At 38.6% G+C, this 27,408-nt stretch overlaps 2 protein-coding genes and 3 non-coding genes across 5 annotated transcripts in view; 4 read left to right on the top strand and 1 right to left on the bottom strand.

The window, feature by feature from the left end:
• SLC18B1 (solute carrier family 18 member B1) overlaps window positions 1-23,141 on the bottom strand; it is a 57,054-nt gene extending 33,913 nt beyond the window's left edge. The window contains exons 1-8 of the mRNA XM_036768475.1: window positions 23,105-23,141; window positions 21,419-21,546; window positions 14,871-15,268; window positions 12,580-12,719; window positions 8,424-8,519; window positions 5,658-5,731; window positions 2,953-3,100; window positions 1,697-1,853 (exon numbers count right to left, since the gene is read on the bottom strand). Coding sequence (XP_036624370.1) covers window positions 1,697-1,853; window positions 2,953-3,100; window positions 5,658-5,731; window positions 8,424-8,519; window positions 12,580-12,719; window positions 14,871-14,910 — 655 coding nt within the window. The 5' untranslated portion in view covers window positions 14,911-15,268; window positions 21,419-21,546; window positions 23,105-23,141. The remainder of the gene's footprint in view (window positions 1-1,696; window positions 1,854-2,952; window positions 3,101-5,657; window positions 5,732-8,423; window positions 8,520-12,579; window positions 12,720-14,870; window positions 15,269-21,418; window positions 21,547-23,104) is intronic.
• A 213-nt stretch (window positions 23,142-23,354) lies between these two features.
• Window positions 23,355-27,156, top strand: RPS12 (ribosomal protein S12). The gene is made up of 6 exons (XM_036767599.1): window positions 23,355-23,412; window positions 23,543-23,593; window positions 23,897-24,013; window positions 25,749-25,851; window positions 26,351-26,452; window positions 27,067-27,156. The coding sequence occupies exons 2-6, from the start codon at window positions 23,580-23,582 to the stop codon at window positions 27,127-27,129; spliced, it is 399 nt and encodes a 132-aa protein (XP_036623494.1). The 5' UTR covers window positions 23,355-23,412; window positions 23,543-23,579; the 3' UTR covers window positions 27,130-27,156.
• LOC118858845 lies at window positions 24,589-24,660 on the top strand. Its single transcript, XR_005010968.1, has one exon. It is a non-coding gene; the product is annotated as a small nucleolar RNA SNORD101 (small nucleolar RNA).
• On the top strand, window positions 26,199-26,282 carry LOC118858877. The gene has a single exon (XR_005011000.1). It is a non-coding gene; the product is annotated as a small nucleolar RNA SNORD100 (small nucleolar RNA).
• LOC118858864 lies at window positions 26,711-26,836 on the top strand. The gene has a single exon (XR_005010987.1). It is a non-coding gene; the product is annotated as a small nucleolar RNA SNORA33 (small nucleolar RNA).
• Window positions 27,157-27,408: the final 252 nt, after the last annotated feature.

The following is a 27,408-nucleotide window of genomic DNA, read 5'->3' as shown; positions in this document are numbered from 1 at the left end:
TGAGTATTGTGGAAGTGTTTTGCATAATGATACATGTGTGGCCCATGTTGAATTGCTTGTCTTCTTAGGGAGGGTGGGTGGGGAAGGAAGGGGGAGAGAATTTGGAACCCAAACTTCTAAAAGCAGATGCTCAAAAAAAAAAAGATGTTTTTGCATGCAACTGGGAAAGATATATATATATATATATATATATAGGGAATGGGACATAGAAATCTGTCTTGCCTTACAAGAAAGTAAGGGGAAAGGAGATGGGAGTTGGGAGAGTGGGGTGATGGGGGCGCGGGGGGGCTGACTGGGAAACAGGGCAATCAAAATATATGCCATCTGGGAATGGGGGGAGGGTAGAAATGGGGAGAAAATTCATAACTCAAAATCTTATGGAAATCAATGTTGAAAATGAAAAATATTAAATAATGAAGAGATCAAAGAAAGAGAAAAAAAAGAAAAAACAAAAGGGGGAATGAAATAACTAGATAAAATCAAGAAAGGAAAAGGCTCCTCTGAAAGTCTATAAAGGAAGAGAACATACAACCTGCATTCATAGTTTCCTCACTTGGGAGTTCCCAATAACAATGAAATCATAGGCCCAGTCCTTTTCTCTAACAAATAAGGAAAGACTCCCTTAAAAGGAATCATTTGGAATATTATGAGATATTTTATTTTTAATCAAGGGATTAAAAGCAAATAAAATAAAATAAACCTAGGAATCTTCCCCTACTCAGTACTAAGAAGGGAGAGAAATTTAATTGGTACATAGAATTTCTGGATGAGGAAACTCTTTCTGAAATGCAAGTCAGCACTGGTGTCTGTAACTTAATTGAGAGAGAAAGCACAGTACAGAGAAATGGGAAACTGGAATGTAAATAAGGGAAAGAGCAGGGAAAAGAATTTTGACTTGAGGTAGCATAAAGTGTCAACTGAGGAAGGCATGGCCACTCAGCAGATGCTAACGGTAAGCTCTGCCTTCTTTTTACAAGTTTACCTATAGCTACTCTCACACCTGACAACACATAGTTTTCAGAACCATGCCCTGCTATATGGTGAGATTGCCTTGTCTTGTGGGTTGTCATTTGGAGTTCCTTTTGCTCTTATACTATGTTATTTCATTGCTAAAACATAACAATTTATTATATTTTAAAAATGGAATATCCCAACTCTTCCACTCATTACCGTGTCAGCTTAAGCAAATCATTTAAAACTCTACATGTCTCAATTTTCTCATTTGTAAAGGGGCCTATACTAGATGTAAGAGGTTATACAAAGTTGGGATTTTTTAACTTCTTTTATGTCATGGACTCCTTTGGCAGTCTGGTGAAACCTATGAACACCTTCTCAGAATAACGTTTTTAAATGAATAAAACAAAATATATAAGATCACAAAGGAAACCAATTATTTTGAGATAGTTATCAAAATATTAAAAAATTAAACTCATGTCATACAGCTACAAAATATAAGAAAATCAAGTTCATGGATCCCAGGTTAAAAACTTCTGGATTAGATGATCCCTTCTGATAATAAAGCTATAATCCTATACTAATAGTTGCATCTTCTAAAGAGAAATATGGGGAATTCATAATTCATATTATAAACATAGCTTAACATACATGTTCATCATCATTTTGGGGAAGGGATATATATTCACAAATCTCTTCTATCTGGTCCAACAGCAAACATGAGTAAGAAATGTAGTCTTACCATAGTCAGGCAAAATACACATGTTGACTGGCACCATCAGTAGAACTAAGCATCCAAGAAAAATAAAGGGTACTTCATAGCCAAAGGTTTGGTATAAAAAGCCACCTAGAGGAGGTCCCAAAACTAGGCCCAGCCCAGAAAAGATTTCAAGGCTTCCCTAAAAGTAGAAAAACAAAGAAAAACCAAGTCAATGTGTTTCACTAGCAGCATTAAAACTGGTAAGTACTTAAAGACCACCCAGAAGTAAACTACTATAAAGCCATTTCCCCTCATCAAAGTCAAGCTAGTTCCCTTGGAGTTTAAGCTAGAGACAGGTATTTTGCTGATAGGGTAGCTCTTAGTAATAACAGATATAGCAAATTTCCCACTTACTGGTAAGGTGCTTCTTCAAGGAGAAAAGAGGACCCATAAGAGTGAAGTGTGAGCTTACTTGTAATAAATGAGCCGCAGTACAGAATCTAGAAGTTAGAGTGGTACGTGATGCAATGTTCTGTACAGTTATTTTATATCCATGCACTACCCAATCTTCAAGAATTCCGTGGCAGGAGGGAGGCCCAAAGGGTTATCTTTTCCCATACAAGGAGACCAAAAGAAGTATCTAAGGACCTAGAGTTCCGAATATTTCGAAGTGGAGGATTAAGACCCAACATTTCATGCTGTGCTACAGGGATAGGTCTTTTACAAAGGCAAATTTAGTGATGGTGGCTACATTCATACTTCTACCTAGTCAGAAAAAATAAACATAGTTTCAAAGAAAATTAGAGGTGAAGGGAAAAATTTGGCTTTTACCTCATATACCTCTTTCTTCAGAAAGCTGGTAAATGAGTTACACCTTCCTAATCAACTCCAAAGAGTAATTAATGATAACTCTGTGGCCCTGGAATATAAGATAGGAATGCAATATTTTTTTGATCCAGACCTATGATTTCATCCACACTGGGAAAAAAACTGGTGAGAAAACCCTTTCTACAAAAGTAGATGTTCAACCATTTGGCAAATTACGGTCTTAGAGGGCTGCCTAGGGCACTGAGGAGGCTAAGTTCAGAGTCACCCAATCAGTATGTTTCCAGAGTCAACCTGGGTCCTTCTTACTCTGAGGCTCTTACTTTCTAACCTACTTCTCAAGGACCTAGCATAACAAAAGAATCAGGAGAAGAAAAACATATTAATATGTATTGAGAGAAGGGCCTACAGCCTCTTTGGATGTGGGAAAAACTCAGGAGCCAACAAAGATTTGGAAGCACTTAAAGACATACCATCACTGTAGCTACGTTACTTGGAAAAGCTTTTGCAAGAATAGAAGACGATGCAGTTAGTGATGCAGCGAAACTTATGGCATCCACCACTCTCACTAGAAAACACATAGTAATGAATACTGGTCCATCAGGAGCTTGGTCCAACATACTATAAAAGAACAAAGACAATTCTCAAATATGCTTCTTTCTACCCCAATCAATAGATCAGCACAACAGCCTGATTAGCAGAGCAAACATTCAAGCACTGGGTGACGGGCATTAAAAATGTTGCTTTGGGTTACACTCTCACAGTAAGGAAGAATACCAATTTTTAAGAATCTGATTTGTCCTGGGGTGACTCAGCTTCTTTTTTTTCCCCAGCTGTTGAGATAATGTTCAGAGAACACACACACACACATACAGAGTTCCACAGTGCCTGGCACATATGAGGTATTTAATACTTGTTGACAGATTGATGAATGAGGGTGCAAACTTAGCATCTTCAAAGTGATTTGAAACCCCTTAGTACCACCCTAAACATGGAACAACTTGGGCAGAATCACTCAGAATGGCTACAGGTCCCTTAGTTTAGACTTTTAACTTTCATAACTTTGAACTACTCTCATGTCCCTGGCACTGGCTGGCCTAAAGTAAGGAGGAGGAGGAACCTGTGATACCTTTTAGAGTAGGCTTGCTGTTACTCACTAGGGTCTACACTACATTAAAACTATAGCAGGTTAATGGGTACCTTGATGGTAATCAAAGCTTGATGGGTTCCCTAGGAGTGGACTTTGTAAAAATGTAACCACCTGCTATTACTGATCTAATAAGAATCCCAGAGCTCAGCACAGCAATATTGCTTCTCCTCTCTTCCAAATCCTCTCACTGCCTAAACTGAGCTTCAAAAGGCAAGAAAACAGAGTGAAAATCAAGTAAATGATAACGTTATGTGTGGGCTTTTAAACACATCTCCTACTACTGTCCTAAGAATCTAGTTTTCATTGCAGCAGAGGTGAAATAGGTAGTTTGACTAGGATCTACCTAAGCTTTTGGCTCTTCGTGGGATCCAAAGTTAATAATGATGCAAGTTAATAATCTTCTACATCCAAGCTGGATTCTGTGTTTTCTTGCCTGGGTTCTCTGTGTTCTGATTCTAACTATGTTAGTGATATCATTAAAAATTATTTTCAAATGCTTATTATTTATTTTTAACATTCTTTTTTTTTAAATTCTGAGTTCCAAATTCTCTCCCTCCCCCATCCCGTCCCCACCCATTGGGAAGTAAAGCAGTATGATAGGATATCAATTACGCATGTGAAATTATGCAAAACACATTTCCATATTAATCATGTTGCAAAAAAAAAGCAACAAAAATAAAGCAAAAAAAAGTGTACTTCAGTTGGGCTAGTGACATGTTTTGTTGAGAACAGAAACAGGGATGTATTCTCTTTTGTGGTCACTCCAGCATGATTAATCCTGGGCACACAATACTAAAGGGCACCAGGCCAACCCAGCTTTATGCTTAATCTTCCCCCTGGGGAATGCTCAGACTATGCGTCTAAGACATCTAAGAAACAGAGCGGACACTTGAATTTTACCTAAAGGGGAACAAAATGTGTTTGCTAGTTAGAGAAGGTAAATTTTGGATTGGCTGTAGATCCATGAACCGGTTACTCATGGTCTTACCTGTGTCTCTCAGTCAAGGTACAAGTGAGAAAGTACTCAGAGAGGTTAAATGGGGAATGTGTCCTTATTTCAAGAGTTACTGAAAATTACTCTGCATATAACCCAAGAGAGTTTTGTGCCTCATTTGGCCGAATGAGCATTTTGTTGTTATTGTTCAGTCATTTTCAGTCGTGTCCAGCTTTTTATGACCCCATTTGGGTTTTCTTGGCAAAGATACTGGAGTAGTTTGGGATTTCCTTCTCTGCTCATTTGACAGATGAGGAAATTGAGGCGAACACGGTTAAGTGACTTGCCCAGGGTCACACAGCTAGTAAGTGGTTGAGTCCAGATTTGAACTCAGAAAGATGAATTTTCCTGACTCCAGGCCTGGTACTCTACCCATTGCATCACCTAGCTGCCCACTGATGGCACATATGTGGCACTAAAGAGACGGCATATTTGGGGCATGTGGCAAGAAAAATGAAGGAAAACCACGATTCTAGAGATTGGCTTTTTGGAATAGCCACTCTCCATGAAGCCTTTGAATGATGACTGCCAAAAATAAACTAGATACAAAACACTGAAGCCTTCTAGGAGTTGCCTGGTATCTGATTTTTACATTTTTACCTCATTTTAATCAGATGACTATATGACTATGCCCCCTCAACACATATACGCTTTCTCTCTATTAATTTGCTCTCATGCTTGTTAGTAAAAGATTCCACAGTTTTTATTGTATATCCATTGTGCTTTAGCCCTCAATAAACTGTGATATTTTTGTGGACAATATATATTTCCAGTTCTAGCTTTTCCATTTATTTATTGTATTACTTTAGACAAGTTATTTAACCTGTCTGAGCATTTTGAGGATGAAAGAGAAACCTTCATCTTTACCCTCTTGCCATCTCTCCCACCAGGACCTAACATAATTCCAGGCATACAGGAAGAAACTGAAATAAGATTTTGCTGATTTAAATGTACTCACACAAATTTCAAAATGAAAAGAGATTTTGAAGTTGAGTTCCAACTCAACCCCCAAGCCCAGAAAGCCAGATACTTACCCAAAAAGAATTGTAGCTCCTCCTGAGACAAACATTCCTGCCACGAACATGAACTTTGTTCCAATGTGTACAAGCTATAAATTGTTAAATAACGGTAATGAGTTAATTACTCCAACTCTATATCTATGCTAACAAAACTGAGTATGCATTATATCTAATACTGTACTTAAGAGACTCAGAGGCCTTATCCTTGTTATCTCCCAAGTATCTAGTACACTGCATTTCACATATTAAGTATTTAATAAATGTTTGTTGAATGAATGAATTTACAGAAGACAGGGAAGATCATGTCATAATATATAGCATTTGTATAGTGCTTTAATGTTTGCAAAGTGCATTACAAAAAATTTCTCATGTTATCCTCACAAGCCTAGGAGATGAGGGCTATTAATTATCCTCATTTTACAGATGGAGAAACTGAGGGAGACAGATGCAGACTCCATCTCCTGTTAGACTGAAAGCTGTTTTGCACCTTTTGGGTTGCTATTATATATGCAGTCAGGACAAGAGATCTTCAAACGTATGGGCTAATTATTTTTAAATATTAATTAGATTTAATTATTTCATTGTACTGCCTATCCCTTCTTGTCTTTGGTATACTCCCTTCTTACTTTTGTCTCTTGGAATCCCTACTTTCCTTAAAGGCCTAACTCGAGCACTACCTTCTACAAGAAATCTTTGATACGCTCAGCTGCTAGCCTTCCCTCCATGACACTGTCACCATCCTGGTGCACGCCCTCTTCACACCTGGACTATTACAATAGCTTGCTGCTTGCTTGCTGCTTGGTCTCTCCCTGCTCCCATCCTCCACTTAGCAGTCAAATTGATCTTCCTAAAGCAGAAGTCCAACCATGTCACATGTCCACCCCTTCTCCCAAACAATTAACTCCAGTGGCTTTTTAGCACCTCCAGGATCAAATATGAAATCCTCCGTTTGACTTGTAAAGCCCATTATAACTTGGTTGCTCCCTATCTTTCCAATCTTCTATACCTTACTCCCTGCCATGTATTCTGTGATCCAGTGACACTGGTCTCCCTGGTGTTCCCCATACATGACACTCCACCTCCTGACTCAGCATTTTCACTGGCTGTCCACCATTTCTGGACTCTCTTCCTCCTTCTCTCCAACTCCTGGCTTCCTAGACTCTCTTAAAGTCTCATACTGGGGACTTGAAGTCTAAAAGCTTGTTTACCAAGTGACTACTTTGTATTCATTTTGCACATAGAATGTGTGTACTTATGCAGGTTGTCCCAACAGTCTTAGTTCAGCTTTAAACTGTTAAAGCTTAAAATTGAAATGTTTGGGACTCCCTGTAGGTATCCCTTGTTCCTTTATGGAAGGGACTTTCTCCACTTATCTTTGTATCTTCAGCACAGTCCCTGGCACAAAGTCAGTCAGTTAGTCAATAAACACTTATTAAGCACTTACTATGTGCCAGCTAGGTGAAGTGGATAGAGTGCTGGTCCTGGAAACAGAAATACCTGCCTCTGATACCTACTGGCTATGTGTCCATGAACAAGTTAGTCACCCCCTATTTGCCTAAAAAGCCCCTCTTGGATCACTGCATTGCATAGCTTAATGAAATTATGGGCTATGCTGTGCAGGGTTACCCAAGATAGACATAGTGGAGAGCTCTGACAAAAAAAGTTGATCCACTGAAGAAGGAAATGGCAAACCAAGAAAACCCCAAGGGGAAAAAAAAAACCAGTCCGTGCGGTCACGCAGAATTGGACTGAACAATGTGTCAGACACTGTGCTAAGGCCTGGAAATACAAAGAAAGTCAAAAGACAGTCCTTATTCTCAAGGAACTTGCAGTCTAATAAAGGAGACAACATGCAAAGTAATGCATAATAAATGCTCATTGATTGATTAGAGACACACAGGGTATGATGAGGCTTAGCTGAGTATGCCCAGATTAGCTAAGATGGTAAACACCATGGGATCTGCCATCTTCCACATGGGTGCCTTCATCTTGGGTGATCTGGGTACACTCAGCAAAACCCTTTTCTAACCGTATTAGAGAAAAGTGAGTAGACTTGTGGTTTGGTACAGGGAACTATAAAATGAGGAAACTCTCCATAATCCAGATCACCTTCTCCCTGCCCTCAGTAAGCATTGAGACGCAGCCTCTAAATGTCAGATGTAGAACTTGAACCCTAGTCTTCTTGGCTTTGAGGCCAGTTCTTGATCCATTATATTTTCTGCTGCCTCTCTACATAGTATTTTTAAAATGCAATTATATACTTAAAATGCAATTTGATAATTCAAAAAATCTGTTTCATCAATATTGGTATTTCCTCTGTCAATATATATTTTAAGTTCTAGCTTTTCTATTTATTTACTGTGCAACCTTAGACAAGTTATTTAACTTGTCTAAACATCAGTTTCCTCATCTGTTAAATGGGGATAAAAGTATATAACTTACTTGCCAAACTCTTTTTCCATGAGCAAATTAAACAAAATGTAAAATAAAATTATAACCATACATCATAATATAAATGTGTGCTATTATTATACTTGGGAAATACCTACAAATTTATTTAACAGACATAGTTAAGATAAAAAAAATTCTTTACTTAAACCATTGCTTCTGAGAACAAAAGTGTAAATAGAAGAATAATTCATGATATCATTTCTTCTACCCAATGTATAGCACTGATCACTCTTATATTAAGTAGAATGAAGGGCAGATCACTAAGAAAACCTGATAAATCAAAGATCATCACACAACTGCAATTTACATACTAACTCCACAGACACTTACATATTTCCCAAATAACAAGGATGACAGTAAGTTGAACACAGCATAACATCCAAAGATCATTCCAATAACTGTATTGCTGACATCTTTTTTTTCAGCCTTTAAAGGAAAAACAAAAAAATTAGCATAACCAAGGCAAAATAAGATCTTTAGAATCAGTCTTATTCTTCTAAGCCCTAGTGAAAAGAGCACTGGATTAGGAATCAGAGAAGCTGGGTTCAGATTCTATCCCATTAAGACATTTAAAATCACAAGATTAAGATCAGCACCCACTGGGAATAAAAACTCAACATCAACATTGATAAGAATGTGGTGGTGACCTGGACTTAGTAAGACCTGAGTTTAGATCATGCCACAGATACTCACTAGCTGTGTGATTCTTGTCAAGTTACGTGACCTCTCTGAGTTTCAGTTTGTTCATTGTAAAATGAAGGGGTAAGAGTTCCCTTCTAGCTCTAAATCTATGATCTTATGATCACTATATTAATATTCCATTCTAGGAGCAGGTTGTCCTCTGATATGAACTGCAAAGGATTATGCTCCAACATCCTACTTTCTTCTTAGGAGATGCAGTGGAGAGAGCACTGGGCTTTGAATCAGGTAGACGCATCTTCCTGATTTCCAATCTGGACTTAGACACTTAGTAGCTGGGTGACCCAGGCAAGTCACTTAACCCAGTTTCCTCATCTGTCAAATGAACTGGAGAAGCAAGTGGTAAACCACTCCAGCATCTCTGCCAAGAAAACCCTGAAATGGGGCCGTGAAGAGTTGGATGTGACTGAAAAATTACTGAACAACAACATATGTCATCCATGAATCACTTAAAAACTAATTATCAAAACCATTTTTAGTCTGCCCCACCTTTGGATATGACTGATTTCATAAAGATGCTGCCTGCCACATAAAAAAGTACTTTTTTGTCCGAAGCTTATTTCTTCCTAGATGCCCTCTCCCATTATGGGCCACTACAAATAGACTCCAGTCTCCTCAGAATCCCTGCATCAGCTTCCACTCTGTGCACCTGCCCTCCACCCCAGAAGGAGGAGACCCTGCTCCCTGCCAAAGCCAACCTCTCCCGCTATGCCTTGATCCCTTCCCTTTTTATCGCCTCTCACTATGACTATCATCTCCCTTCTCTCATCTCAACCTTTCCTGAACTACACGTGCTTTCTGAAGTAGTCTCCTAATTGGTTTTCCAACCTCAAGTGTCTAAATATAGGAGGCACTTAATAAATACTTACTGGTTGATACCCTTCCTGCACTGTATAGTACAGCCAAATTGGCTTTCTTGTTTCTTGCAAACAATACTCCTTCTCTTTTCTTTTTATTGGCTGTCTTCCATGCCTGAAATGTACTTCCTCCTCACTTCCGCCTTTTAGAATCCCCTGTTCTGCTCCAGTGTCACCTACATGAAGCCTTTCCATATTCCCACAGATACCAGTGCCCTCCCCATCTCCCAAATTTATATTTTGTGTACATGTGCTTCTATACATATTGTCTTACCCAATAGAATGTAAATTACTTGAGGGCAGGAACTGCCATTTTTGTCTTCGTATTACTTGTTTATAGCAGGTGCATAATAAATGGTTGACTGGTTGCCTATTACCTACAAGCACTCTCAAGTCTCCTCTATCCTAAGAAACAAAGGAAGAACTACCCCCATCCCCCGAAAAAACAACAACCCTCCAAACAATTTCCCTCCATCCCAACTCTCTCTCATCTCCTTCTCTTTTAAATTCCTAGAAGGAAGAAAAATCTCTACTGTTCCTTATTATGTAGTCTTCCCATGCAATCTGACTTCCAGCCTCTTTGCTGAAACTACCCTCTCAAAGATTCCCAATGCCTTCTCAACTTGTAAAGTTCCATATCTTCTCAGAATGCATCCTAAGTTTTCTGCAGCATGTCACTACTGTGTACCATCACTTTTTCCTTGATTTCTTTCGATATCACTGCTTAGTCCTGAGTTTCTCCTTGCCTCCCTGGCTGATCCTTGTGCATCTTCTCCTGGTTTTTCTTTCTCTTCCTACACTCTCAAGTTCTGTCATCCCCTCCAAATGATGTCCTTTTCTTTCTTTCTTTTCTTTCCACACACTCTCCCTTAGTGATCTCATTTATTCTCATTCCCTCAATTATCACCATCTCTCAAGTCCTGCTTGATATCATCAGAATGCCTTGCTGTCATCTCTAACTCAAAATGCCTAAAACTAACTCATCATTTTCCTTCCAAAACAGACCCTTCCTCATAATTTCCTCATTCCTTCATCACAGTAAGACCATTTACTCAGTAATTCAATCTCTAAACCCTAGGTCATTCTAGATTCTTGCCTCTCCTTCACTGCTCCTAGATCCAGCCAGTTTGCCAGGTTCTGTTGATTCTCCTTTTCCAACATCCCCAGTATTCAATCTTTCCTTTTCATTTCTACAACATAAGTTAAATGTCCTTCCTTATCACCTCCTGCCTAGCTTCTGTACTTCTCATAATTTCTCTCAATAATTTGTATTTTTATAATTATATTTTGTAATCCACATACATGTCTATCTGTTGTTTCCCCTGTAGAATGAAAAGCACATTTTAGTTGACCTATTAATCACACAGATAATTAAGAAATTTAGTCAACGGTTTCTATAAAATTAACACAAGGAAGAAAACAGATTAAGTTTTAGGTATAAAATGCTGAGAACTTATCCTCACTTTCTTGCAATATACATTAGCTGAACATAAATTAGTGCAGGAATTAAAAATGTGCATCTGCGGGATCCTGGGATTCCACGAGACAGCTCTAACGGTTCCTTGAAATGAAAATATAAACATGTTTAAATCTGTTCTATCACCTCCAGGCCCTAACTCAACAACAGTTCAGGAATTAGGCTGCTAGGAAAAGAAAGACTAAAGAGCTATTATGTAGTAGTAGTAGTAGTAGTAGTAGTAGTAGTAGTAGTAGTAGTAATAACTAGTGCTTATATAGTGCTTTAAAGTTTACAAAGCACTTTACAAAGATTTCATTTTATACTCCCCAAAACTCTAGAAGGTAGGTACAGTTATTATACCCATTTTATAAATAGGGAAACTGAGGCAACCAGAGGTTAAGTAACTTGCCCAAGATCAAACTAGTAAGTGCCTGAGGTCAAATCTGAACTCAGGTTTTCTTGATGCCAGGTCCAACACTCTATCCACTGCTCCACCTAGCACTGTGCTGAAAGAAATTAAAAATACGACTCATTCCAGAAACATTAATGACTTCCAAACTTTGTAAATACAAACTGGTGAGTCAGCAAACCAAAGTTTAATATAAACACTAGGGCAAGTTATTCTCAGTTATTCTTTTCTACTGTCAAAAAAAAAACAACTCAAACGAAGAAAAATCAGAATGTCCAATAAAGTTACACTCAGAAAAAATCAATTATCTAGACCAGGAAATCCAAGGAACTGTCCATATTCTTCTGGTAAAGGATTTATTTATATCAAAATGAGAGGCACCTGTGGCATAAGGGAGAGCACACTGGACCTGAAGTCTGGAAGACCTGAATTAGTGCCTAGCCTCGGTCACTTTCTAGCTGTGTGACCCTGAGCAAATCACTTCACCTGTCTCAGTTTCAATTTTCTCATTTGTAAATTGGGCATAACAATAGCAACTACCTCTCAGAGCTGTTGTGAAAATCAAGTGAGCTAATACACATAAAGCACTTTGCAAACCTTAAAGTGTTATATAACTAGCTATTTTTACAGAGGAGAGAACACTGGCCTTGGAGTCAGAAAGACCTGTATTCAGTTCTGCCTCTAAGAAATCCTGGCTATGGGACCATGGACAAGTCATTATATCTTTCAATGCTCTAGACAACTCTCTGAGAATATTAAGTTGCAGAGAAGGTGCCCACCTGAATCAATTGGTAAAGGGAGTTTCCCTTATCCAAGAGTTCTCTATCCCAATGAAATCTTAGTTCTTCATTGCTTGAGATAAGTGGACTTCTGACTTAGTTTAATATCTTTTTGCTAAGTTAAGATTTTATCTCCTGTATTTATTCTAACATATTTAAAGCTTCTGCATGATGTAAAGTACTACAGATGCCTTTTTTTTCTTAAGAGGACAATTAAGTTCAGCATTAATCTCTATCCTTCAGGGGGGTGTGGGAGGTGGGTAAAGATATAAAAAACTCTTACCTCATTAGGGAAAAATGGTCCCAATATTGAATAGCACATCATTGATCCCAAATTAATGGAACCAGCAGATATTAGCGTAAAAAGCTGTTCTCTTGAAAGACGTCTAGATTCTTTTCTGACAACCTCTGGCTGGCCATTATCTTAAATACAAACAATCTGAGGTTACATAACTTGAGGTACTACTAGCCAATATATTTACACATTAGCTTCTCTCTCTCTTTGTATATATGTAGATATAGATATATATACACACATATATATGCTACATATACATACATATATTATGCTCAATACTATGTATTTTTATAAGAAAATTAACATTAATAGTAGTTTTAAAAAAGAAACAATCCATTAGTTTTTGCAGTTGAGATACACAATATCCTTCTTGTTTTACTGTGATTTTAGAGACATACAGTTTTCATTTTTATCTATTTGGCAATAAGTATTTCAAACTAGAAATTTACAAAAACATCTAACTAGTTTAAAGGGAATGTTATGAATAAGACACATACTCTTTGTTGTTGTTCAGTCATATTCTTCGTGACCCCATTTGGGGATTTCTTTGCAAAGATGCTGGAGTTGTTCGCTATCTCCTTCTCCAGCTCATTTTACAGACAAGGAACTGAAGTAAACAGGGTTACATGACTTGCCCAGGGTCACACTGCTAGTAAGTGTCTGAATCTGGATCTGAATTCAGGCCTTCCTGATTCTAGGCTCAGGACACTATCCATTGTACCATCTAGTTGCCCCATATATTATTTAATAATGCCTAAAACAGGGGAATGAATTTCTGGGCTTTGCTCTGCTTTTTTGACCAGTTTCATATGGTAGAATAGATTAATTTTTCATACAGGATTGAGTGGTATTTCATTATTTTTCATTTAAAGGCATCAAGGGAAATGAAGATACAGGCAAATAAGCAAAATCAGACGGTGGGAGAATTACAGGAGAGAACAGTATGCTTAAACAAAAAAAAATCTTATAAATCTGGAAGTTATATCGCATTCAAACTAATTAATATACTCATATACCTTTTATCATTTAAAAACATATTTTATTAACTATCTCCCAACTAAAAAAATTAACATTCATTTTTTTAAAATTTGAGTTCCAAATTCTCTCCCTCCAAATCCTTGTGAAGGCAAGCAATATTATATTGGTTATACATATGAAATCATGCAATATACATATATAATATAATACATATAAATTTCCATGTTAGACATGTGTACACCTTTTAATTTACCTTCTATTCTCAGGACTATCACATTCAAACTAGTTATTACGCTCATGCACCTTTTGATTAGGGTAGCTAGGTAGCCGAAGTGGATTGAGTGCTAGGGCCAGTCAGAAAGACCTGTTCAAATCCAGCCTCAGAAGCCTAGTAGCTGTGTGACCCTGAGTGAGACACTTAACTGTGCCTCAGGTTCCCTTTTTGTAAAATGAGCTGGAGAAGGAAACGGCAAACCACTCTAGGATTCTTGCCAAGAAAACTCCAAATGGGGTCAAGAAGAGTCTGAAACAACTGAATAACAACTTTCATAGCTTTTATTTTAAGGACTATCATATTCAAGTTAGTTAATAGACTCAGGCACCTTTTAATTTAGCTTTTGTTTTCAGAACTAGTTCTTGATTTTGTTTAAAAGCTGCAAGAACTTGCCAATACTTCTAAGGTCAGGTACTGAGAAAGTGTCATTCATGCAGAAACAGCTGCAGCTCGTTTTCCCTAAATGTCTCCAAAAAGCTGCACTGGTTAGTAAATAACTAAGAATGGCTCAATGAGACAAACCTTGAGGGAAATGATCCATTTGCATAAATCGGGATATCTGTGAAATTCACCAGATACAAAACTAAAACCCAACACCCAAATCACTTTGCTACACACTTGCAAATCTGGAATAGGAACTACTGAACAAGTCCGGAAGGGATCACAGGAAAAACGGCATGAAAAAAAAAAAGCTGGAAGGCGGAGTGAGGAGGTGGAAGAGGAAAGTATAGTGCTGGAGAAGAGAGGAGACGTAACATGAAACAGTTTCCTCGCCAAAATTCCCTGTCGGGAGACAAGTAAGTGGGTGCACGTCTTGGGTACAGAGGGATACAAGTCATCTATCCCAACACCCACAGTATCCCATAGTAAATGGGTTTATTGTGAGCAGTCACGAGGACTCTTTCTCCGGACTAAAGGATCCTGAAGCCATCCTGCAGACTCGGGACCTTTCTTTGGGGAGGGGAGGGAATAACCCCTTTGGGAAGCCTCTTAAAAGCCACAACTACACTACTTCCCCCACAACCTGAGGTTAAGTTGCTCTCGGGCGGCAGAGGTTTGTCCATCCCGAGCCTTCGGAGCCGGGAACGTTGTGACTTCTGGGGATGGAATCGTGTCTGAGGCGTCCGGGATTCTGCTGTCACCCAGTTAGCACCAGCTTCTCTGTGCCCTTCGTCTGTGTCCGAGCATCCTTCGCAGCTCAGGGAGGTTCTCAGCCTCACACTCAAGAGTAGAAGGTTTCCTGGGAGATAGGTGGGTAGCTGTTTTTTTCCCCCTTTCTTTCTTTCTTTTTTTTTTTTTTTAAAGGCACAGGCCACTACCGTAATTGCCAAGGAGAGAGGGAGAACTCAAGAGACTGTATGTAACCCACGTGGTACTATTTCTGTTTGGTTAGCACGGGCGTATAATCGAACCCCTTTCAACCTAAAAAAAAAAAAAAAGCAGAGATGTCAATTAAAAATCAAGAGAAAACAAAATATATGCCTGGAGTTTGATGTGGGAAATTAATATAGATTATTGTGGTGAAAGATAAATGCTGGACTTTTAAAATTAAAACTGTGGAATTCACGTGCTGTACTGCTCTGCTCTTTAAATTGCTCTAAAGCACTGTACAAAAAGCACAGAATGATAGTTATGGAAAGGAGCTGAATATATAAATCAGCCCTCAAGGTCTTGGGTTCTAAGCTATTGGTAGTGCTTGCAGACTTGGACTCCAAGGTTGTGCTTGAATTTATTAGTGAGATAAGAATTAGAGTGCTCAAATTCTACTTACAGCAAGGTAAAATGGAAGCCTAGTTCTTTCTAGAGCCCCCACCGAATCTTAGTAAATCATTGTCCTCAGGGCCCCAGCTTTTAGCTAGCAATTATTACTGAAGTTGAAACTACAGATATGAATATATCATTGGTTTTAAAAAAAAACACGTGATAACACATGATAACACATTAATGTATATTATGTATATTAATTTGATTACTGACAATTAAATTTAGGGATAATACAGATTCAGTTTATTCTCCTCTCTTTGGACCATTTTACATCATACAAAACCTTCAACTCAACAATAGAGTGTGATACTACTTGATCTTAGAGCAATAGAATGAGAAACTATGAAAATGTGAAACTCAAAGGCCTCCATTTGTCCTCACAAGCAGCTTTGTGGTGGTAGGTAATATATTGTTAAACAAAGTTTGTTTATGACAGGTGATTTTCAATGACCTGTCCCATTTTGGCAAGAAAGATGAATACTGGTCTGAGGTAACCTCAAATTTGTGGTATTTTTATGTGAAATTTTGCTTCTCTACAATGGCCAACTCAGATGCTTCACCCTAGAAGCAAGGTTCTGGAAGGCTCTGCCAATGTAGGATACCCACATCAACAAAATCACAGATCCCTGAAGCATTGTATACCTGCCGATGAGTCGGAAGTACTTAATTAATATTTGTTGACTGATTGGATACTGAAATATTAAAATCTACTAAGTTTGCATTGTGGATCTAGTCCAGACTAATCATTTTGCAGAGAAGGAAACTATGTCCTGAGAAAGTACCCTGGCAAGTTCACCACTAGAATGTCGGTTTCTTAATTGCCTTTCACATATTCTTTTTAATAGATTAAAAAAAAAAAACATTTCTTAAACTCAACATGTCCACAACTAAATGAATTCTCTTTCCCCTAAAATCCTCCCTTCTTCCTAACTTTTCTACTGCTGTCAGGGATACCACCATCTTCCCAGTCACACAGGCTTGCGATTTAACTGTCCTCTTCCACTCCTCACTCTCAAACCCCATCCCCCTCCATATTCAATCTGTTGCCAAGTTCTGTCTATTCTACCATTATAACATTGTCCTACGTGAACCCTTTCTTTCCTTTGACCCTGCTACCACCACAGTTCACATCTTTCACACCTCACAGCTATGATATTACAAGCGCCTCTGGCTTGGGGGTTCATCCTACACTCAGCTGTCTTCCTACGGAGGAGTTCTGACTATGTTATCTCTCTATTCAGTAAACTCCATTGAATCCCTATCACTTCTAGGATCAAATGTAAAACCTTCCATTTGGTTTTTAAAGCCCTTCCAGAGCTGGGTCCTTTTGGGATCCAGTGATCCTGCGTTCTTGCCATTCCTTTCATAAGATGAGCTCCAGGCCCTGCGGTTTTCATTGGCTGTGCTTTATGCCTGGAATGCTCTCTGTCCTTACCTCTGCCTCCTGGTTTCCTTCAGGTTTCAGCTAAAATTCCACCTTCTTCAAGAATATTTTCCTTGTCTCCCCTCACTCTGATATTATCTCCAATTTATATGGTATATATTTTGTTTGTACATGTAGCTAGGTACCTAATAGTTCAAATAATGAATCCTGTGGTCACATTATTTAAATTTGCACTTCATATGTAGTTGTTTTCAGGTTGTTTCTCCCATTAGATTGTCAACTTTTTGAGGGCAGGAGCTGCTTTTGCCTTTGTTTGTATCCTAGGTATTTATTAAATACTTCTTGACTTGACTGGAATGATATTGTCTAGCTGGCAGATGTATGATTTTAAAAACATCTTTAAGAAAAGGATCTAAAATAGATAATGCAATTAGTATGGCTTTCATGGTTTAAAAATATCCATTTATTTTATTAATTATTTAGTGTTAATGATTCCATTCAATTTTAAAAAATCATTAAATGCTTATTATGTGTTAGGTGCTGAAGATACAGGACCCTCTGAAGTGCTGAAAATGTAAGACAAGGTAAAGACATGTGGGAGAGTGAGGTAAGTGCAAATGCAAATGCAAAATCCAGGGAAATAATTTGGGTTATGAATGAAAGAAAAAAACATTTTTAAAGTACCTAACATGTTCTTAGCAATTTGCTAAGCACTGGGATACAAATAAAAACAAGCAAGACAGTCCCTATATCTTTGGTACAATGAATAGAGAGTCAGAAAGACTTGATTTCAAATTCTGCCTCAGATCCTTACTAGATATGTGACCCTAGCAAGTCACTTAACTTGTCTGCCTCAGTTTCCACACCTATAAAATGGATAATAATAGCATCTATCTCCCAGGATGGTTATGAGGATCAAATGAGGTAAGATTTGTAGTATACTTAGCACTGTGCCTGGCATGTAGTAAGTGATTATTGAGTGTTTGTTCCCCCCTCCTCCAATCCTTCCTCCTACCCCAAGGAACTGACATTCTAATAAGGGAAGATAACACCTTTGGCAGGGGTTGGGCTAGTAGTAAGGAAGGTTAGACTCCAAAGAGGAATATTTTGGACAGAGAAAATAGACAGATCGATTTCACCTTGGACATTATCAGGGAAGATTTCATGAAAGATGTGGCATCTAATCGAACCCTCTCATTTTATGGATGAGGTAACTTAGACACAGAAAAATTAGTGTTCTGCCCAGGTTCGTTTAGCTAGCAAGTATTTAAAGGGGAATTTGAGTGAGGTCTCCCTGACTCTAAGTCCAGTGCTCTATCTATCCATTATATCATGCTGCTTCTCAACAGGATGAGAGGGATTTCTACAGACAGTCTTGGGAGGACAATGATATATTTATCCCTAGTATGGTGACCATGTGAGTTAAGCCGCAGAACACGGGACAGAAAGTAGTCTAATTTAAGGGAGGCAGAATAAGGAAGGAAGTGGATAAGGTTAAGAAGGGGCAACTAGGTGGCTCAGTAGATTGAATGCCAGGCCTAGAGTTCGGCAGACCTGAGTTCGAATCCAGTCTTGGATACCTACTAGCTACTGTGACCCTAGGCAAGTCACTTCACCCAGTTTGCCTCAGTTTCCTCATCTGTAAAATGAGCTGGAGAAGGAAATGGCAAACCACTCCAATATCTCTGCCAAGAAAACCCAAAGTGGAGTCACAAAGAGTCTGACATGACTGAATAACAAAAAAGATAAGGCTAGGCAGGTAATTTCAAGCTAGAATTTGGAGTATCTTTGACTGGAACTTATACTCCATTCATAAGCCACTACACTTTCTTCAAGAGAGGAGCATACTAAGATTATTTGTGTAGCATTGTGAAGGATAGATTGATTGGAAAGGAGTTAGACCTGAAGAAAGAAGGCCTTTTAAAAGGTTATTTTATAGATAAGGCCCAGGGAAGAAGAGATGAGGGGCCAGAAGCAGGGTGGTTGTCTTGGAAGTCGAGAGGAGTCCGGAAACGAGGAAGATGACCTTAAAGCCAATCCCCTAGTAGTTTTTCTTTTCTCCCTCAACTCACAGTTTTATAGATCAAGAAATAGGCCTAGAGAGGTTCACCAACTTTTCCAAAGGTATGCAAGTAGTTATGGCAGAGAGTGGCATTCTGACTGAAGGCAGGATTTGAATCCAGGTCCTCAGACTCCAAAACCAGCATACTTTCCACTGTACTATAATGACTCCAATAAGGATTGTTGCAAGAAGCAACAGAATTTTGTAACTGATTAGATGTATGGGGTGAGGGAGTAGGAAGTCAAACTTGATGGTAAAGAACAGTAAGGCAGCTGGGATACTCAATACTATGGTGGCCATTTACAGAAATGGAAAAAAAGTTAGGGGGTAGAGAAGTTTCAATGGGACAAAAAACGAGTTCATTTTGATGTAATGAATTTGAAGTACCAGCTGGACAGCCAGATGGATATGTCCTGCAGGGAACAGGTCATGGGGACAAGCCTTTAGTGACAATCTGGGGGAGGAGATAAGAGATTGGTAGTCATGTGCATAAAGGTCACTCCAAGTTATGAAACACCAATATTTAAGGGGCATAAGGAAGAAGAGTCAGAAGAGGTATGATAAAAGAGATTGCTAAATAGTTGAACAGTTTTTTATGAGCTAAGTGTTTTAGTTATAATTTATATTTTCTACAAATCTTGAAGTGGCAGATAATTAAGTTATAGCTACTTGTTGTCTGTCCCCCTGGACTATTTGCAAGCAGTTGATGGCAACAAAGCCAAAGGGATTCATGAAGAAACATTCTTAGCTAGAATTATTAAGAATTACAGAAAACCCTCCAAACATAGGTAACCTCTGTCTCTACCTCTCTACCCCAAATTTCAGGTCTTTTCCGAAAACATAGTATTTCCTTCTTCCTCTATGCTGTCCTATTCCTATAGTAACATCACTCTAAATATGCATACACATTCCCCCCCCCCCCCATCCCCTCCCCTGTACTCCCTCTGATAATATCCCTTCAAGAGGAACCATGGGCTGCAGCCTCCTGAAGAAAGAGAGAGAGAGAGACAGTGTGAGAGAGAGAGAGTGAGTGTGAGTGTGTGTGTGTGTGTGTGTGTGTGTGTGTGTGAGAGAGTGTGCGTGCGCGCGTGTGCGCGCGCACTTTCATCCAAAAAAGCATAAAACGAAATGAATGCAATGCCATTTAGTGGAAGTGACTCAAGAGCAAAGGGATTAGCCTGAGTTTAAAACTATAGCAGGTAGGATTTAGATTAGATTTGAGATCAATTGATCAATTAACAAGCATTTATTAAATGCTTACTGGACAGCTTTGTGAACTAGAGGCAAACTGCTCAGCTCCCACATACCTACTTCAGCAAAAAATTTAAGTTTGTACCACACCAAAATATGATCAAGAAATCCAAAGAGAAAACTGCACAAGAGGTCAGCCAGAAGACTAAGAAAAATAGGAAATAGGATTGTCAGCGGTGTGCTAATGTTTATTAACCAGCTCTGGGGAAAAAACTGTAAATATGATATACTTTTAAGTTTAATCTTTATTATTAATATTTTTTCATCACTTTCTTAAGTCTAGGTAATCAATAAGACAGTAAATCAAGCCCTGATTTGTAGTGTTTGCCAATTTCTCATGTGTAAATGCTCATTATGAAAATTTAATAATCAGCTTTTAGCCAGTATGAGCTGACTCCAGCATGCCCTTGATGCCAGTATAGAGTATTATCCCAGAACAAACAGAATAGACAGAGACATATGTAGCCTGCAAAGCTCTGTGACTGGTGACCATGAGCAGAGGGCTTCCCTGGGAAAGCCCCAATATGTTCAGAAAAGCTCACAGGTGGGTTTTTGGAAAGTATAGCAGGCAGCAAAGAGAATGGAGCTGTAACATGTAGATTTGGACACTATAGGCCTATGGGCAATGAATTCCCTATCTGTCTCAGGAAAAAAAGACAGGGCCCTGAAGATTCAGTATTCTGAACCTCAAATGTCCATGGGGAGTAACTCCGGGGGTTAAGGTTCAGCCCAGGAGCACAGGCAACCCTAATGAAAGCAAGCAGGGCTGATCATCCCACTCAAAAGCGTAGCATGGGGCAGAACCTAGCCCCTACAACAAAGGTCCCATTCAGGAACCAAAACTGGAGAAATTAAGAAATTAAAAAAGCCAAAAAACCCACTAGCCAATATGAAAAAGAGATAATAACTCTGTAACAAAACTGGGTTCAAATCCTGGCTCTCCTATTTATTGTGTGACTTCAGGAAAGTCATTTAACCTTTGTGGACTTCAGTTCCTTATCTGTTGATTTTGTGGGTTGAATCAAATACCTCTTAAGGTCTTTTCCAGCTCTCCCTCTCTATGTTCAGGGCCTCAAACAACTCTACATGTACATAGTTTTCCAATTCTCACCTTTAGAATAATAACAGCTTGAAGGGACTTCAAATAACATGCTAAGTCCTCCTTATTTTACAGCTGAAGAAACTTTCTTCTCTTAGGCCTTTGAGGCCTTTCACAGGTTCCTGTGTTCCCCCTAGTATCTTTGGAAAAAAAAATAAACTTCTTGAATAATAGTCAACAGTTTTAATACACATTGGATGCTAGATGTTACTTGATATAATTTTTAGGTTAATAGGCAACTGCTAAAACATCACTTAATAATTATAAACCTGATAGTTCAAGACAACACAGCTTTTAAGTGTCCATCAACACCCAAGATACAGTTATACAGTGGAAGAATGTGTCAACATTTTGAAAGAGAATGGATGTGAAAGCACTTTGAAAAAAAGGGCACCTCACTCTTGTGATATTAATCTTCATTACTGTTATTACAACTCTTTCCTTAAATAAGAAATGTGATTATTTGTGTATAAAACAAAGCCTATGCATCGTTGTTTTTTATCCTGGTCAGGAATTATAAAATAGGTGTTTCTCAGATCCCTCTCCCTCTTCCCCCCATTTACAGTTAAAACCATAAATGCTATTTTCTTTTCTGCCTTGTTATTTGGGGTTAATAGTGATTCTACCATAGTAAAATTCAGCGCTACCCTTGGAGAGGTTAGCTTTCAAGATCCCCTAGTTCCACTCCCCATCCCAACACTATGCCACCGAATGGCAAGTAATTCCTAAAGGAAAAGATAGTTAAGTTAGGATTTTCACTTATACAATGCCTTTCAATATTCTTCCATAAAAATTGGATAAAACATTACAATTTATACTGTATTCACCAGACTACATCCATGAAACAAGCAGTTTTACAACTGTTGTATTTTTTTTTCTTGCTGCCCCGTGATTAACATGAATCACCCTCCCTTCCTCTTTTTGGCCAAAATAAATTTTATAATTTTTTTGGAGAGAGGGGTATTTTTGTTTAATTTAGCTGAGTTAAGAAAAATGTTGAAGCTGTGGGAGAGGAAGGGAGAACTTGACATTTTACTGCCAAGAAAACAAGGCGTTATTACCAGTCCCCTGGAAGATTAGGAGAAACTAAGCCAAATGAGGACTTTCTCTGGAAAACAAATATTTATTAAATGCCTACTACGTGCCAGGTGCTTTTCAAATATTATCTCATGTGAACCTCATAACAACCCTGGCAAGGTATTAACAACAATAGCTGACATTTATATAGTTTATAACATTATATATATCTATTTATATGGTTTATAACTTATACATATGTGTTGTACACATTTTTATAGCACTTACTATGTTCTATATACACTGTGCTAAGCGCTTTACAATCATTTTCTCATTAGAGCCTCACAACCCAGGGAGGTGGGTGCTGCGATTATCCCCATGTTACCACTGATGAAACGTCAATTCCTTATCTGTTGATTCTGAGTCGAATCAAATGACTGCTAAGGTCTTTTCCAGCTCTACGTCTATTATCCTACGTTCAGTGACATGCCCAAAGTCACACAATTAGTGTTTGGGGCCACTTTCGAACTGAGGTCTTCCTGACCCCTGGCCAGCGCCTTGTCTGCTATGCGCTGTATCGTCTGTCAGAGCAGGGCGCAAAAACGAGACCGCATGCATCCTACATCTCCACAGAGGCCCACAGCGTACTAAACACTCAGGATTAGAATGGAGGTAACCCACGTGCAGATAGATCAGGACACCCACGCACACCGCCTCCCGGACTCGATCTCCACTCCCCATCCTGGGCTCGGGAGAGCAGACCTGGACTGTCCATCCCTGTGCCTGACGGTCGCGCCCGGCCTAAGACTTCATGAAGATCGCCGGAAACAGAAATCTCGAGACCCGGCAGTGCAATGGCCACCTCTTTCCGAGGAGACTAATGAGCATGCGCCTGAAGGGGTCCTGAGCCCTTTAAATTCTTTCGGGCGGGGAAGGAGGCTCTCTTTCCCTGTCGCCGCTGAGTCGAGCGGGAGGCGGAGGCTCCCGGGGTGAGTGTGGGTGGCGGGTGCTTCCGTTCGGAAGTTAAATTGTTGACTTTTCTATGTGCGTTGGGCACTCCTGTGGTGGGCGCGGGCGGCCGTGGACCTTTACCTTGACGTGTTTGTGCTTTTATTTCAGTGTTTTCAAGATTTAGCTTCACCCGTGAACCGCTGCCATGGCCGAGGAAGGGTAAGTGCGGGTCTTTGGGGGGGAGGGGCGAACCTTAAGTGAGGATCTCTCCTGAGGTATATAATCCTTACGGGATGGAGCCGGGTCCGCCGAGGCCACGTGTGCACCTCGGCCTGGGGTTTTGGCGCCTCTTCAGGCTCGGTCTGTGCTTAAGTTTCCCCGGAGCTTGCTCTTTAAACCACCCAAGTAGGGACGCTTTGCTCCACGTGGCTGGCAACCCCGGGTGAAATTCGGGGAAGAATGTATAGGCCTAAACGGAGTAAAGTGAACAATGTTTTGATCATATTCCTTAATTGATTACAGCATTGCTGCTGGAGGTGTAATGGACGTTAACACCGCTCTACAAGAAGTGCTGAAGACCGCACTCATCCACGATGGCCTAGCTCGTGGAATTCGTGAAGCTGCCAAAGCCTTGGACAAGTAGGTCTTGGGATTTTACAGTTTTCTCGTGAGACTTAAATTTTCAGCAATGTGCTCTCAAAAAGTCAACTATGTATCGTGTTTGATAACCTGCTCGAGATTTTCAGCTCCCAAACGGTGATATTTACATTTAAGTTTCCAAGTGGAGGAAAATAAAAACCAAATTTGTATTTTATCATCCTCCTAGGTATTGGGAATTTGGAATGAATAAAAGTTTCTTCATAGGTAGAGTATATATATTCTCCTGAAACGTAATTTATGTGCTCTGTATTTTAAGTAGGTTTGTTTTTAGAAAACTTGCAGCTCCAAAAACTTTGAGGCCATATAGTTAACATTTAGACAAACACAAGTTTCTCAGCTATAGAAATATGTCCTCACTGACTCAAGATTTTGCAGCATTTTGGTAGCAACTGTTCAGTATAGAGTTGTAGTCATCCTAATTGACTTTATGTGAATTTGGTGACATACTTAGGAATATAACAGTGATCCTATATTTTTATTTTAACTCAGTTTATTTTTTGTAAAACTAGGAATGAAAATTCAGTCCAGTAACTTAGGCTTTTGAAATCTACAGTGTTTGAATGATGACTTGATTGTCGGATACCCCTTCACTCCATTTATGAGTGATAAAAAATAGTCTGACAAACCTGTAGTGAGTACAGTTTTTTATTCTAGCTTGGAAAAAAGTTACAACAGAGCTTCTTAAACTTTTTGTGTAATGTAATTTAGGCATGCTCCTAAAAAACTATGTGCCCCACCTCAGGAATTTTAAATGCATAAAGTAACATTACCAATGCAATGAGTGATATTGAAATACATTTTTAAAAGTTCATGGATTACAGCTTAAGAATTCCTAATCTAGATTTATGACAACATAAAAAAATATGTTTTTGCACTTTGGACTGGAACCCAATTTTGTACTTCAGAACATAAAATAAACCAAAATAATGGTTAACTTAGTTTTTTCTTGGTGCAACTGATCAAGTAATTAAATATTCCTCATTTTGATAAGAGGCATTAGTTAAAAGACGCGTAATGGTCCTAGTTGAAAGTATTTTTTTTTAAGACTAGTTACCTTGGCAAAGTAACTGCATGTGTTAAATACTACCTAATTTGGTTTTGAAAATTGTACACTTTGAAAGCTTGCTGAATCAGATGAATTTCAAGTCAGTTCAATTCACTTTGGTATAGACTTGGGCAGTTCAATCCAATGGAAACATCGACTGGATGTACTTCAGTGCCTGTCATGAGTCCCTTTCAACCTTAGCACCTTGGGAATGCTGCTGCACAATTTTAAAATGGAATCTAATTCGATGTCTGGTCCAGCAACAGGTAACAATCCTCTATATCTGCTGGTTGATCTTAATGTTAATTATCATCTCCAAGTCAAATAAAAGTTGCGAGACAGGCTAAAGTTTTAAGAGTGCATGTTTTGTTGATTGCCCATAAGCTTTTAGAGCTTTTTGGTCACAACTAAATGCAGGAAATTCAAATTTAGTCAGAAAAACATAAATGCCAGACCACTGTATTGGGTTGACCTGTTTTAGGGCTGGAATGAAACCTGGCATATATAGTACTTTGCTGGGTATTTTATTGGTAGTATCATGCTGTTGCCAATGTAGCCAATGTTTAAAAAAAAGCTTTCAACACCAAACTATACTGTATGTGTAAGGATGATGATTTTTTTTATACAATGCTTATTTAGACTTAACAGGAATTTCTGTGTGCCTTTTAGACGCCAAGCCCATCTTTGTGTTCTTGCTTCCAACTGTGATGAACCTATGTATGTAAAGTTGGTTGAGGCCCTGTGTGCTGAGCATCAGATCAACTTGATCAAGGTGAGGTTTTTAAATGCTGATTTCTGTAAACTATAAAAGGACCCTGATAAATTAGAATTTTGTGCCGAATGAAATAAGTTACTATTGTTAGCAAGGGAGGGAGATCATATTCTTCTAATTTTGTGTTTCTCCTTAAAGAATGAGTTTGCTAATTTTGTGTATTTAGTTACTAAATAGGGATCTAAACTTTGCGTTTACTTTTCTGGACTTGCTTTATACCTTTGCAAGTCATTTGTAATGCAGGATTGTATTTTACTTATTTTCTTGCGTTTGTGCTGTGGTTAGGTGATACAACTAAAGGGACAAGAGAAAGTTGTGTTGGAGTTAGTGGGGTCTGTTCTGAAATTGCTGTACATGATGACAACTTGGCTCCCTCTACTGATAATGTTGAAGAGAACAGCCATGTCACCCAATATATCTGAGCGTACAGCACCTACCTACCTTTTTTTGTTTTGCCATCCATAGTGCCATGTTCAGCATGTATATTTTTTTTTAACAGGTTGATGACAACAAGAAGCTGGGTGAATGGGTAGGCCTCTGTAAAATTGACAGAGAGGGAAAGCCCCGTAAAGTGGTTGGTTGCAGCTGCGTTGTTGTTAAGGTAAGTTGATCTTGTTTTTCACCTTCAATTTAGTCAGTAGCTTTAGACCACTGAGCTTAAAAAGTGACTTGCCTCATGTTCAGAGGAAGGACTTAAGACTCCTAATTTCTAACAATGTGAGAAGGAAAGCAATAATGGGAAAAATGGTTTCAGCTGAATGAGTTTTCGTAGTGATTTTAAAAAATATTGTACCTACTTTTTTTCCTTTCAAATGTCATTTTAAGCACATCAGAAAAAAAGGATGCAAAAAAATCCTTAAAGCCAGTGCAATTACATCTGGATAACTTGAATGTGTTTTTCAGAAGTAAAATTCTGGCAATAGTACAGCCATGGTACGAGCCTCAATGACTAAGGTCCTTGAGGTCCCTGAGAATGGCTACATTATATACTATTATATATAAATTATATACTTGAGTTTTGGGTGTTACAGAATTTGAAAGGATTCCTTTTCCTCTGTACAGTTAATTCTTGCTTAGTAAATGGTGCTTTTTTTCCACCACAACATTAGGTGTATGTATTCCTGAAGAAATTCTATTTTTGCTAGTTTAGTGTTGTGAAATGTGAATTCAAAAATTCTTACTGTAAATTTAAAAGTGCTCCTTGATTTCTTTTAGGACTATGGCAAGGAATCTCAGGCCAAAGATGTCATCGAAGAATATTTTAAATGCAAGAAGTGAATAAATAAAAGCCTTGGTCTGATTTGATTTGTTGTATTAGCTGTTATTTTGGATAATATATATTACTTGATTTTGCCTAAAAGTAGTTATTTACTATATCCATATCATTTTTAGGGGAGAATTCTTGAGCATGAACATAGATATTTCAGGAAAAGAACTTTGCTGCTAATGTAAATCAGATTTGTTTCCTTAAAATGGTGTTTGGGGATGCATTGATGGTTACTTGACGCTGGTATTTATTTGACTTAGTAAATTTGGATTTGCATTCATCTAGATTAA

The sequence above is a fragment of the Trichosurus vulpecula genome, chromosome 7 (assembly GCF_011100635.1).
Source record: "Trichosurus vulpecula isolate mTriVul1 chromosome 7, mTriVul1.pri, whole genome shotgun sequence".
Taxonomy (NCBI): domain Eukaryota; kingdom Metazoa; phylum Chordata; class Mammalia; order Diprotodontia; family Phalangeridae; genus Trichosurus; species Trichosurus vulpecula.
Note: the sequence above shows the minus strand (reverse complement) of the source record. Positions and strands in the feature narration are given on the sequence as shown.